Source organism: Hippoglossus stenolepis, chromosome 4 (assembly GCF_022539355.2).
Source record: "Hippoglossus stenolepis isolate QCI-W04-F060 chromosome 4, HSTE1.2, whole genome shotgun sequence".
Lineage (NCBI taxonomy): Eukaryota > Metazoa > Chordata > Actinopteri > Pleuronectiformes > Pleuronectidae > Hippoglossus > Hippoglossus stenolepis.
This window is the reverse complement of record NC_061486.1, coordinates 7,680,218-7,694,371: the sequence shown is the minus strand read 5'-3', so window position 1 is coordinate 7,694,371 and position 14,154 is coordinate 7,680,218. Positions and strand designations below refer to the sequence as shown.

At 41.8% G+C, this 14,154-nt stretch overlaps 2 protein-coding genes across 5 annotated transcripts; both read left to right on the top strand.

The window, feature by feature from the left end:
- Positions 1-840: 840 nt before the first annotated feature.
- On the top strand, positions 841-5,536 carry srsf1a (serine and arginine rich splicing factor 1a). Of its 4 annotated transcripts, XR_004695209.2 has the most exons (5): positions 841-1,282; positions 1,851-2,029; positions 3,566-3,738; positions 3,926-4,685; positions 5,113-5,536. XR_004695209.2 is itself a non-coding variant. In XM_035155042.2 (4 exons), exons 1-4 carry the CDS (start codon positions 1,095-1,097, stop codon positions 4,121-4,123), a joined length of 738 nt encoding a protein of 245 aa, XP_035010933.1. In that variant the 5' UTR covers positions 841-1,094; the 3' UTR covers positions 4,124-5,536. The 4 variants fall into 4 exon arrangements, 3 of the variants coding, with proteins under 3 accessions (XP_035010933.1, XP_035010935.1, XP_035010936.1); XM_035155042.2 differs by having other exon boundaries at positions 3,926-5,536; XM_035155044.2 differs by having other exon boundaries at positions 1,140-1,420; positions 1,678-2,029; positions 3,926-5,536.
- Positions 5,537-6,011: 475 nt separating this feature from the next.
- On the top strand, positions 6,012-9,600 carry dynll2a (dynein, light chain, LC8-type 2a). Its single transcript, XM_035155046.2, has 3 exons — positions 6,012-6,211; positions 6,712-6,870; positions 7,736-9,600. Exons 2-3 carry the CDS (start codon positions 6,739-6,741, stop codon positions 7,871-7,873), a joined length of 270 nt encoding a protein of 89 aa, XP_035010937.1. The 5' UTR covers positions 6,012-6,211; positions 6,712-6,738; the 3' UTR covers positions 7,874-9,600.
- Positions 9,601-14,154: the final 4,554 nt, after the last annotated feature.

Genomic DNA, 14,154 nt, shown 5'->3' with positions numbered 1-14,154 from the left:
TTGATTACATATGTTGTCCTGGATCATGAAATGATATGAAATGCAATAAAAATAAAAAAGGGATTGGTATCACATTATAATGTAAAAGGTTTATTGTTAAAACAAAATATATTTTCATGTTATGTCATACCAACATATCACGTTATAACAGAACTTGTGTTGTCATGACGATACAGTTTAGCATCTTACAATGTGAAACATTTCATGTTATAACCTGATAACTGACTTATTCCAAAGATATTTACACTCACCTGGAAACTGAGAATAGATCAATTCAGGAATGTGGCTAATTTCTATTTCATGCTTACATACAATTCAAAACAAAACAATACAAGAATGAGGTCATGTGTTTCTATTGTACATTTGCTTATTTATTACTTTTACTGAGTGTGTATTTCACTATCCCTTTGCTGCTCATCTTATCTTATCTCACCTTGCCTGACCTTAATTTAACCAACTTACCTAGCTTATCTTATCTTACATTACCTTAAATTTAACCTAGTTTTTCTTATCTGATCCTATTTTCCCTTACTTTACTTCACCTTGCCTGACCTTAACTTAACCTATCTTACCTTATAAACAAAGAAACGTGTATTGTAGTGTTTTAGATGGATAATAAAGTATGTGTCTCTGATCAAGGAGGACTAAAGAAGTAAATAGAGCCCCATATGTTTCCTGCTCTGAATATATGACCCATATCAAATATTAAATAGTTAAAGACACACATTTCGATCTTTCTCAATAAATCATCAGAAACTTAATTGATTGTCGTCACTACGCCCGGTCAATTAACGGACTAGTTCGTACGGCGGATGTGCGCGCGGTGTCCAGCGTGTTTCCGGTGCTGCTGAGTGCCTCGGTAACGCAGCGCTGTTTCCCGCTAACCGGAGCGGCGTGTGTCATCCACCGAGAACCGGCTGCAGACCGTCTGACACCCCGCGCTCCTCCCGTCTTCCTGCCTCCTGCTCGGCGGCCTGCAGCCTGTCCCCTGACCGCTCAGCGTGGCCCCGGCTCCCCCCCCCCTCCCCTCCCTCCCTCCCCGTAAGTACCGCGGCCAGAACCGGACCATTAGCTTGACCGGCGCGTTAGCAGCGATGTCGGGTGTTGTGCGAGGCCCCGCCGGGAACAACGACTGTCGAATCTACGTGGGGAATCTGCCCCCCGACATCCGCACCAAGGACGTGGAGGACGTGTTCTACAAGTACGGCACCATTCGGGACATCGACCTGAAGAACCGGAGAGGGGGCCCGCCGTTCGCCTTCATTGAGTTCGAGGACCCGAGGTGAGTGCGGAGCTAGCACACCGTTATGCTTTTGAGGCCGGGGGCAGCGCCATTTGTGCGGCTGAGCGGCGGCTGCGCTAACACGTTAGGGCTCGGACTATTCCCTGGATTCCTCCTGCACCTCGCAACCATAGCGAAGTATGTCTTTTCTACTCTCGAGGTTTTCCTCTTTGTGTTCTTACCAACAGAGTTCATCCATTACAATGTTGAAAATATCTCCTGTGCTTGTTTTCGTAGCGTCTTCAAGGTAAAACACTGAACACCCACTGGCTTTGTTGCAATTAAGCCTCGTCTGCGCTTGCACGTTACGCTTCAATTGTGCAACATTTAGCCGGCGCCAGTGTGCTCTGTCTATTTATTATTTATTCATTTATATGCTGTTTTTCTCTTTTTAGTTCAATGGAGCAAAATTAGCTAATTGACATGCACGTCTGCACCGGGGATTAGGACGTGAGATGAAGCTAGTCTCCAACATGACTGACTCCATCCGTGCCAGCGTTGTCTCCCCCGTGTCAGTGCTGCACTCCCGAGGCGTGTTAATGTACAAAATGTACTGTTTTACGACCAGGGACGCAGATGACGCGGTCTACGGACGCGATGGTTATGACTACGACGGCTACAGACTGCGAGTGGAGTTCCCTCGGAGCGGCCGGGGCTCCCGAGGCGGGTTTGGAGGGATCGGCGGAGCCCCGAGAGGCAGATACGGGCCCCCGTCCAGACGCTCCGAGTACAGGGTCATCGTGTCAGGTGGGTGATCTGGATCTCAGGCATGGAGGGTGAGGATATAGACAGCTCTCCCTTTGGACTGCTGGAATGTTTCACTCTCATGATGAAGTGTCCTCTATGCATGCAGCAATTAGCTCTGTAACTTAGGTCATACTGTCATGTAAACACTGAGGCTCCATATAAACAGAAGAATACGTTAATTGATTATGCAATTTTATAATAGTCAGGCTCCAAGTGACAACTGTCCTTAATTGATGCTGCAGTTGCTGGAATAAAAACTGTCAGTCTTACAACTGTAAGTAACGCTACTGACACTAACTATTACATTTACTGTCATAGATTTGGAATAGACATTTGAGAAGCTTAAAGGGATTGTTTACCCAAATATAAAAAATCACTCGTTATCTACTTACCGCTATGCCGATGGAGGGGCAGGTGAAGTGTTTGAGTCCACAGAACACTTTTGGAGTTTCAGGGGTAAAACAGTGTTGCAGCCAAATCCAATAACCATTTCTTCAAATGAATAAAAAGCATAAAATGCCTCCATACTGCTTCTCTGGTGTCATCCAAGTGTCCGCAAGCCCCGACATTTAATTTCGACTGGAAACAAGCTCATTTTCACCACGTCTTCAGCCTGAATGTCCACCGATATCCTCCTCAGGAGCTGCGTTCACACGAGGATCACAGCGGACATTTAGGTTAAAAACATGGTAAAAAATACCTTGTTTATACGTTTGAAGAAGTGCTCACCATTTACTTCAGTTGTATTGGATTTGGCAGCAACACTGTTTACCCCTGAAACTCCAAAACTGTTTTGTGGACTCAAACACTTCACTCACCCGTCCATCAGCATATTGATGAGTAGACGAGGATCATGTTCCAATCCGAGCAGGTTAGATGGGTTTTTAAAATCCACTTCAGTGCTCCAGGGATCAGCTTCTTTGCCTCATGGTCCAGGACGGTTATAAAATAAATCCAGCCGGTTTCTTGGATCAACTTTCCAGAAACTAGTTTATCTTTTTGCGATCTCCTTCCTGCAGTTACTCTCACTTCACAAGCTGCACCTCCATGCTGCCTTTGTTTGAGTTTCCCTCTCCATTGTGGCTCACAGGTGTATCCAATTTATCATCTCCCTGGCCCCTCCTTTTCCTGTTGAGGAGTAAAGGGCCAGTCTGTCTTTTTGGTTTTCTCCTTTCTGCTACAAGTGAATTTTCATTCTTGGGTGAACTCTCCTTTTAAACCAGATGATTTTTTTTAGCACCGCTTCTAAAAGGCCTAAACACACTTCATTGATTATCATGATGGTTGATAATGTTGTCTTGAGCAGTTGTGGAGTAGTTGGAGCTTTAGACAATATTAAGGAACCCATCACCACTAAGTCATGTCACAGTATCACCAAAATATGTTAAAAGAAGGTGCACACAAGGTTGCTGGCATAATGTGAACAATGCCGACTAAAGCAGACCTCAGCAACACCATCAACTGACATGTCAGTGTCACAAAATCGTACAATAGAATAGTCCTGTTGTTTTATGACTTTTCATTGTTTCTCTCCAGGGCTCCCACAGAGCGGCAGCTGGCAGGACCTGAAGGACCACATGCGCGAGGCTGGTGACGTGTGCTACGCTGATGTTTTCAGAGACGGAACCGGGGTTGTAGAATTTGTGCGCAAAGAGGACATGACCTATGCCGTTCGAAAGCTGGACAACACCAAATTCCGCTCGCATGAGGTATGTGTACTGATTTGATTATTGATCAGTGTCATGGATAATGTGTCTTTGCTGTGTCGAGGTGAGTACTTTGCGGCACTGCCACATGTTTCTGAAGCACAGCCCGGCCCTCTTTTCCATTTTTCCACATTACCGCCATCGGCAGGAATGTTGTCTTTTCAATGTCAAGTTCTCTTGTGTCCGCCAGGGAGAGACTGCTTACATTCGTGTGAAATTAGACGGTCCCCGCAGCCCAAGTTACGGAAGATCACGCTCCCGCAGTCGTGGCAGCCGGAGCAGAAGCCGCAGTCGCAGCGCCAGCCGCAGTCGCAGCAATTCCCGTGGCCGAGGCAGAGGATCGCCCCGCTACTCGCCTCGTCACAGCCGCTCTCGCTCCCGTTCCTAAACCTTTCTACCACTGATGTTTTGCCCTTTTGATGTGTACCCCCCTTCCCCCTCCCTCTGTTTTTACCTTTTTATGAGTTTCTCCAGATGTCAGCTATTGATTTCAAATTTTTCCATTTCATGTCCCGATGTCCTTGTGGATGATCTTGGTATGTAGATGTGCCCCCTCCTCTCCGCCCCCTCCCCGCTCCTCTCCCTCTCCGGCTGCTTCCTCCTCCTGTTCTCTCCCCCCCTCTCTCTCTCTCTCCTTTCTGTCCTCTCAATTTTTGCAACATTAGAAATTGTGCTGTGTTGAACTTCCAAAAACGTTGAGTTATAGACTGAACTCAATGTTTTTGCAAGAATTGAAAATTGAGTTCTTTTTTTTACTCGTCTCATGGATATGTGGGGTGGGCTGTTTGGATGGGAAGCCCGATACTTAACTGTATTTTACCCTTGTGTCTTCCTTTAGACATCTGAAGAGAAGGATTAAAGTGATTTGGAATAAAACCATTGTGGAGCACATTTCATTTGTATGGTCAGGATAGGACATCTAATTGAGGAGCAATCAGGTCGAGGCAATGGTACGCTTCATATTCCATAAATTGAACGTTTTGAGTGGTTGCCATGTCATGCATGTCATATTTAACAAAGCCATATGTGCTGTACTTTGTTATACATATATATATGAAGTTTTTAACATGCGACTCTGGGCTGTGACAGAATAAACAGTCGTAGATCAAGTGTTGTGATGTAAGTGTAACATCTTTTGCTTTCAAGTGTAAAAATCTGAATCACTTCTCTGTCGCAACAAAGTGTCCCAATTCTAACTTAAATGTCCTCAACTGTTTTAACTTCAGGGAGTGATAGTTATTGTGGCAATTCTCTTTTCTTTTCCTTTCTTTTTCTTGATCTGACATGAGTGCTCAACATGGAAAAAAAAATTAGGCCCAAAAACCTTGACATTTTATTCTAACGGTCTGCCTCTGATTTTCTTCCTGGTATTTCAAGGTTTTGATTGGAGGAGTGGCTCAGTGGATCCCAATCCTTGGAGCTGGATGAGTGGATCGATTAGGGAAGGGATAGGCAAGGATGGATGCTCGGAACGGGATCAGTTTTTCCAGGAGTCAAATGAGAGTTGAATTCAGAACTAAATAACGCGGAGTCCCAGAGCAACTTTTTTTCTATTAGGCCCTCCCCCTGCCTATCTTTAAAGTTTTTCAGTGATAATCGCTTTATTTGACAAGAAAACGAAACTGAGGACCAGGAAGTTGGATCAAAGGATGGAATCGTAGATGCCTGGTATGAAGGAATTAATTAAAAATTGGGGCGGCTGGGAAGGGGTTTCATTTGGGAGTAGTTTGTATGTTTTGTTTTTTGCTTAATCTTACTTTTTTTTTCTCTCAGCATTTTCAATAAAAACACTTCAAAACAAGAACACTAGTTTGTCTTTATTCCTCGTGCATCACTTCATGTTACTATAAGACACGTCCACAGCCTTTACGTTGGTGGCATAGAAGCTATATCCCAGTGTAATGGTTGTATCACACTTTTTTTTAAAAAACAAGCAAGGATTTTAAACGTCTACCAGCTTAATAATACATGAGTTTCTATGAAATCCTTGAGGTGAAAGATAGAAAAACAAAGTGCGTGAACAGTGTTTAACGCTTCAAACCCCTGCACGCGCATCCAAGTGATGTCGACCTGCAGCCAAGGACTCGTTTCCTTTTTTCTCCCACAGTCAGTGCGGTGTGTGTGTGTGCGTGTGTATTGTGTGCGTGCGTGTGTGTGTTGTGTGTGTGGTTGCCGTGAATGATGCATTGTGGGATGAAATAAGATGCGGGCAGACAGGAGCTGGAGAAAAACGCTTGGTTACGAACGGGGAGGCGGCGGCGCAGCCAATGGAGAGCAGCAGCATGCAGCAGAGGGGCGGGGAGCAGCCGGGGAGAGCAGAGAGCACCGAGACAAACCCACCACCTACATGCTTATTGTGTCAACCTTTAAAAAGCAATTAAGCCGCAGCATCATCTGAAACCCTGCGATCCCTCATCCGGCTGGAGAGAAACCGCATTTTCTGCAAACAAGTGTCTCCAGGTCGCTCGTAGAGAAGGTGAGTGGCAGGTCGGATCTTCTCTTGCATGTCCTGACATATTCCTGATGCCCAGTTTCTCTTACGATGCTTCCACTGTTTGTCTTTATTCGTTTGATTTGATCACACACACACACACACACACACACACACGCATGTATGTGTTGGTAGAGGAACAAGAGGTGCATCATGTTTCTGATCCGGATTCATTTCTGCTACTTTTTTGTCTCCTGGTGCAGAAGTGATTTGAGCCAAGTAATTTAACTCCACCTGTATCAAGTTTCACAGCCAATCTATGCACCGCTCAAGTCATCGTCCAGTTCGGAGCATGGAGATAAATACGCACGATTAAGTTATGATGGTGTAAATGATAGAAAAACGCGGTGCCTCATAATGGCCCCGTGTTCTGCGTAAAAAAGGCTGATGTTTGCTGGCCTCAACCATCCCCGTCACCACGTGCGGTGTTCATTTTCAGTGCGGTACGTCCGAGTGAACGTGCACCTTCCTCCTTCCTCCATCAGGCATCCTCCTCCTCCTCCTCCTCAGCCATGACTGACAGGAAAGCTGTGATCAAGAACGCGGACATGTCCGAGGACATGCAGCAGGACGCGGTGGACTGTGCCACGCAGGCCATGGAGAAGTACAACATAGAGAAGGACATCGCAGCCTACATCAAAAAGGTGAGAGGAGGCTGCAGGGATGGATCCAAACATCTGTAGGATCACGTCACATGATCTGCAACATCCACAGGCTTTTTTTAAATTTATTCTGGCATCTATTTTTGGTCAGTGTGGAAACAGGGATATTATGAGCAGGGCCGTAGCTAAGGTTTTATTGTGACGGAGTCCGCACGCCCCTTCAAAGCACCACCATGTTTTCAAACATCAAAAATAAAATCTTGTTTGTGTAGCGTCTGCAGAAAATAATGACAAATGAGATGAAAAAATATTTTGGAGTTTAAAAAACAGAACAGATAAAACAATAAATGAGTAAAGCCAGTCTAAAGAGGCAATCTTTAAAAAGTCTATTTGTGAATTTTTATTGTGGACCTTGTTTATTTATTTACATAAATATTCATACTATTTTAAGTAGACTTGGTCTAAATATACCACAACCTGCCAACAAAATACAAATCGGGCAAGTTTTTAAATTGCTTTATGGGTTAAACTGTAAAACTTAACTAGGTTGATGAAAACCAAATTCCTACTGGATAATAAATCAATGAATCAATCAACGGAATCATTCATTAGCAGCTTTTCTTGAATCGAATTAATAATTTGAGTTAAAAGGGAATGAAAATTGTCCAGTTTGGGCGACTGTAAAAAACATGGAGGCCTCCGTAGAGAGGACCCGCTCCCCATGTGAATGTAAAGTATTTAGATATAAAGGGCCAATTCTAGGGTGAAGAAATTCCGATGATAACACACACTGGATTTTAAACAGGATTATTTTCTATTCAATTTTCTGCCAATAGATCCTTGACCTTTAGTACATCACTGTTTTTTGATTTGGTTTTAATTTTCTTCCACCGACTTTTTATTTCAGGAGTTTGACAAGAAGTACAACCCCACCTGGCACTGCATCGTCGGGAGGAACTTCGGCAGCTACGTCACCCACGAGACGAAGCATTTCATTTACTTCTACTTGGGCCAAGTGGCCATCCTGCTCTTCAAGTCTGGCTGAGAAGTTTCTGACGGGTGTCGAGGAGTTTTTCTCCCTGAACCTGAATTGGAAATGCACTGGTGGCTGATGTCTCCCATACACTAATAACGACGTAACATAACGATGCAAAACCGGCTGTGCGCAATTGCATGGACTATACACTATTTAATATGTATGTTACAGTAAGTTTACTTTTACGATAGTTGCCATTTGAATGCAACTGAAGTAGTTTTTGTTTTGACGCTGTTAAAAAAATTTCAACGTGGCCCTTGATTGTAAAATAAAAGGAAAGCTGTAGAATGTAGTGGTGCATCTGCTTTCCTTCACAAGTGACATTGCCAGACCCTTCTAGCGAGACTCCACCTGTTGGTTTCGGATGGTGAATCCTACTGTGTGCACCAGTTTAACAACTCATTAACCTGTGATCATGAAACAAAGTTACTGGGGCAAAATTGTTTCGGCTCTAACCAGCGAGAGCGTATTTTATTTTAACCCGACAGCACGACTTCAGTTTATTGCTGCTGTTTTACTCATTTAAAGGAATTATGTTGTCTGGAGTTTCACGTAGAAAAAACATTTTATTGTTTTCAATTTGGATTCAAAACAAGTGACTTTTGGTTTTTTTTTTAGCAGCCACTTCCAGAATAGATGTCATTATCCAACACTCGACATTTTGGAACCAACGCAAGCCAGTTGAAGCATTTCCCGGGATGTTTGGTCAATATTCACTGTGAAGAACCACAGAGCAAACGAAGCTCATACACACAGACACGCTTAAGCCTGTAATGTCCGAGTTATTGCGCTACAGACAGGTCATCAAAACCTCCCAACTCACCTGCACAGATTTCAGTCTTATAATCCAGTGTCTCTGCATGTTTTGGAGGATAAAACCATCATTTCTTTAACCGTCAGACACGAACGACAGCTCATCTCGGCGATGCGTCGTTTATTGAAGTTTCACTTTTGAGTGTGTAGATATTGGACTGAGCCGATGTGTGTCTTTGTCCCAGTATTTGCTATGAAGCAGAATAAGGAAGGTGATTTTTAGATTTAGAAACATCTGAAGTCAACTCTACCGAGGCTACCAACGCCCCCGTGTTTCAGATGGTTGTGTCGTCTTCATGTTGCTTGTGATTCTTTCAAGTTGCATTCCCCCAACCTTTTGCTTTTGCATTGCCAGTGTACTGCCAGACAAACGGGGGACGACGTGTGTTGGGACTTCTTGAAGCAGCTGCGAGCAGATCTTGTCTAGCACACTGATTTTGGGGTTTTCATTTAGTTATGTCAGTATAATTAGTTTGAAATGGCAATGCACAATGCCTAGATGTCGATGACGTGTGTACTTTAGGCTCCAGATGGGAGAGATTCAGTCCACAGGGTTGGACGACGCCACACATTTCCTGCCGCGTGTAGAAACTGAACGTTTACTCAGTTGTTTGCTCCCATGTTCCAGCGCTGGGTGAAATGTGTATCTCTCAAGTGTTAGCTCGGATTGTTGTAGAGGGACGTCTTAACTATTGTCAATGTAAACAGATTTAGTATTGTTTTCCTCTGGCATGTATTTTTGCTGTGTATATGTAGGAGCCGTTCCAATGCTGTTCAATTTGCACAAAACGTGTGCCTGTCATTGCTCTCAACTGTAACTGGCTTGAGTACAATTGCACTTCATTAGAATTATCCAGTAGGTTGCTACAGAACCAAAATCGTATAAACTCGATAAAATAAAAAAAGTAATTGTTGACTTATTACACTGTGGCCTTTTTTTGTGTCATTGCCCCTTTTTCCTAAGAAGGCTGGTTGATGTGTAGAACATACATTTAGAGAAATGATTTAGCATTGCAACATTTTGGAAAATGAGCTTGTTTACTTTCATGCAAATATTTATATTATTGTGTCTATATTATAAATTCATCGCTAACAGCTGGTTAGCTTCGTTTAGCACGAAGAACAGCTCGGTCTAAAGGTCGAAAAATATAACATTTAGAAATGACAAAAACAAGATATAACATGTCTTACTTTACAGTTTTGAGACATGATCTCTGGAAATTTGTCTCCGGACAATTTCCAGAGTTTGCTTTTCGCATAAGAAGAACGCAGAAGGAGATTATCCTGGTCAGAAATATCCAGAACATCCAGGCGAGGGCTGGCGTCTGAGTAGAGCAGCTTTAGTGAAGATGACAGGTCCTTTTTTTTAGGTGAATTGTTCTCTTGAACCTTTTGAATAAAACAAGGCTGAGTAAAGGGACTCAAACTGAAGCACAGGTGGTGTTCTAACAAGGGCAGGCCAGTATCTGAGTGTAGTGCAGTTTGAATCTGTCTCTTGAATAAAGATGGAAAATAATGCCTGTAAGTGGTCTGGTGTAAAAACGGGTCCATAGCAACAGTTGTGAGACCTTCACTCATAGTTGAAGAGCACAAACTACGTAAATGTGACATCAGTCGCTGCAGGGCTGTGTTGCTCATCGAGACTCATCATCGCACGTGTGATGCACTGAGGCTGCGTTCAGAGATGATCCTGCTTTAGAGGAAATCATTTCTTAAACCGTGGCTAATTTTTACATGTTACATTTAGTGATTTATTTTACAGGGCCCACATTTTCCAGTGGATTTCCTGGAAAGTTTCCCCATAGCTTTCCTAAAAAATTGCTGTAAGTTATTAGGATATTTCCAAGATAGGCCTACGCAGTTTGGGGAAATGGACAAAGTGTTAGTTGCTGTATTTATTAAGTCACCACTTGTTATCTTTAAGTTTTTGAGACATAAATATTGAAAAAATAGATAATTAACATATAGTTTCCTAGAAAGACTTTGAACTATGTAGATCTGCTTGATGTTTATGCTGTTGGTTGAATTTTATGCTAACCAGTAGTTTTTGGTTGCATTGGAAGTTCCTTAGTTTTGTGTGACAAATTCATTTTTAATTATCAATATAATGATACAAATACAACACTATACCCTCTATTCTATGGAATATCATAGACTCACCGGTTATACTTACAAACATATTTCAACCAATTTCCACAGACTGGACCTTTTTAAAATATCATTTTCTGTCACATTAAGAATTTATATAGTTTTTTGGAATACACTCCATTAGATATTGATATCTTATTATGAAATACTGTTGACTTACCTTATACATAATTCAATAGTTTAATATAAGTGGCTGCTTAATAAATGTAGCAACACTATAATGATTACCAGGTTTCATAGGCCGTTCTTGAAAATGTTCTTTCAGCTAACTTTTGGGAAATTTCGAGGAAAGTTCAGTAAATTAGCTGGAGAATACAAAACCCAATAAAATAAGAGATGAACCATTGAGTCCTCATGAGAAGTGTTGACTGATCTTTCTACTGAAATCTGACGAAAGACGAGCCGGTGAGTATCTGAGACAGCAGACGTGTTACAGGACGAGAGATTAATGAATAATTTCTAGAGACAGACTGAGGTCAGTGTGGGTGAAATAAGAAACTGGAGTTAACTGAGACTCTTTGACTAAATATAAAAAATCTATTCTCAATCCTTCTGACTTTTTAAGCTTCAAAATTCATTTGAACTGAAGCAAGTGTACACATGTGGATTCACAGTTTTACACAGATACGAGTCAGAGGCTTGTTTTCTTTCTCACCAAACCTTCACTGATGTGTTACCCTCTTATTTTTCCCGCCAGCGTCTGCGTCCCCCACATCCCCTCCTGCTTTCTCTTTCACCGCCGGCGGCTGTCATCCATCTTCCCACACAGACGTGTAATTCATGGGCAGATTCACACATAGACAGATCATTGACTGGATGGAGAGACTCAGCAACATGATCGTATGAAAGACATTAAATTTGATCATTTAGATGATTAGAAATCAGCCGATGAGCCTGAACTGTGGCCTGAAAACTAAAAGATAGGTAGATGGATCTTTTTTTATTTCCCAGGGGAGGTTTTAGTATTTTGAAATCTTTTTCTCACTAACAACTATTTCACTTTCTATCTTTAATTCCCACCAGAGTGAAAAATTAAGCATTGAAATCCTCTGAATGGTCTTAAAACAGATCCTTTCACTGCAGCATATTTTTACCCACATGCTCTTTTCAGCTTTTCTCAGGCTTCGATTTGAAAAAAAACATGAAGAACTTGAACTGCACCAAACCAACTTGTTGTTTTGACTCTGGCTGAAGATGTCCGTCTGTTTCGTGTCTCTCAGTGACGTGGGGACGTTTGTGTTCTGCTGATGCCTCATAGAAAGTGAGGTGGGCGACATAACAAGGAGGCAAATGAGTCAGACTCAAACATCAGGGATGGCAATTTTAAAAAAGGGATAAAAAGCGACACATTAACATTTTATGGAAACATGGATGGATGGATGGATGGATAGATAGATAGATAGATAGATAGATAGATAGATAGATAGATAGATAGATGAATGGACAGATGGATAAATGGATGGACAGATAGTAGTGCTACACAACCAAAGAATAAATATAAATGTTAAGCTATTTATTATGATTAAATTTAGGTACAATTTTAGTTTAGTAGTTATATGACGCTAATCGGTCATGAATGTTTGGATTGTTTTATCAGAAATATTCGTCTTTATGCACTTCCACATTGTATCCACAAGAGGGACACATTTGTCTTCAAAACAAATTTATATTGTATTTTTCTTTCTGTCTCTCTTCTTCTGTTTTTTTATGTAAATATTGTTTTTTAACAATACACAGCAAAACAGTCAAGTTTATTTCCAGTGGATCATATAAAAAAAAAATTAAAATATAATTTTAGTGCAAAACTCAACTGACGCATGTTTGATTCCTCAATAATTAAATAATTGTTCAGGTATTACTTATGGTTGTTTTTTTTCCCCGTGTAACCAACATGTTGTTCAGTTGTTTTTTACTTTTATTTTTGTGTGAAAAGCCACAAGGTCGAGTTTGTAATGCACCAGGGAAGTTTTTTAAGTTTACATAAAGTTTTTTTTAGGAGCTTATCCAAAAAGTGATCAATATTATGACAGAATCAAACAAGACTTTATAAACTGTGTTGAATAAAAACTAAATATAAAGGCTGTGTTGACTGCACAGCTCATATTACTGTGGATCTGTGGTCACGTACATTTTATTAGTCATTCACATTAAATGTAACAGGAAGTTTTGCAGAAAAATAGTATTTTTGAAGACCAAAGGGAAAATTACAAACAATACTTACTGATTAGACGATATTTAAAAAAACAGAACAAAAAACACTCTGTTTCTGTGTGTCTACACCCACATAGTGCTGCTGCTGTGTAGGTGAAGGGTGTGAGACTTTGCATGAAGACAAACTTTGTCCTTGCAGCGTAGGACACCCAGAGGTGATTTGGTTCATAAATGGTCGAGCCCGGTCTGCTTTGCTGCACCTGAGAGCAGTTTGTTCTAATGGTTTCCTCTGAATGGACCGCAGCCACCGAGGGCTGCATTGCAATGCGGGAAGTTGCAGAGGCAGTCACCCCGCACAGTTTCACTCAGGTGTGGGTATCACTCATATACCATTAGGCTCATTAATAGAGCCATTGTGAAGATAAGAGAGGTGCACCTCAGCGGGGAGGAATTTCATTGTGACTGCTAGCAAAACAAAATACGCATTAAGTTCATTCGGCTAAAACTGCAAGAGAATGGGTAGGTATCGGAGGGGAAGGATCTCTGCTCACTGCTCTTTAATAGCCTTCTCATATCAGTGAAGATATTTATGCACAAGTTTTAACATCATTCCACATCTTAACAAACTTCCTGCTTGACTAAATGAGGAGCAGGTTAAAGGTTGAAGTGGCTGCCTTTCATGGGCCGCAATATTTTTATGACCTTCTCTGCTCATTTTTTCCCCCAGAAAATGGAAACATGAAAAGTTTGCTCCTGGTTAAAATGAATGTAACGATTGACTCCCTAAACTTAAGAAAGCTGAATATTCCGGTGCCGTGCAGTGATATGTAGCCGAGACGACCTGATTGTCATTGAGAAAACCAGTTTCCATTGGCCTAAAGTCACCATCTCTGTTTTTCACTCCCCACAAACCTCCTTATCTGAGCCAAACCCTTTATGGGCCATCACCTCATAATCCTGCACCTTTATGGCCCTCGCTGTGCGCTGCTGTCAAGGATAAGGTAATCAGCTTATCATAAAGACTTGATTTATAAAACTTGTATCCAATAAGGGCATCTCAGTGATTCTTTGATATCTTCCAAAGAAGTCTCATCAAAACCACCCCCAACATTTAACATTGGAGATATAATGTGAGACACTTTGGTGTAGATTCTAATCGCTGTGTTTGTCAACCGTTT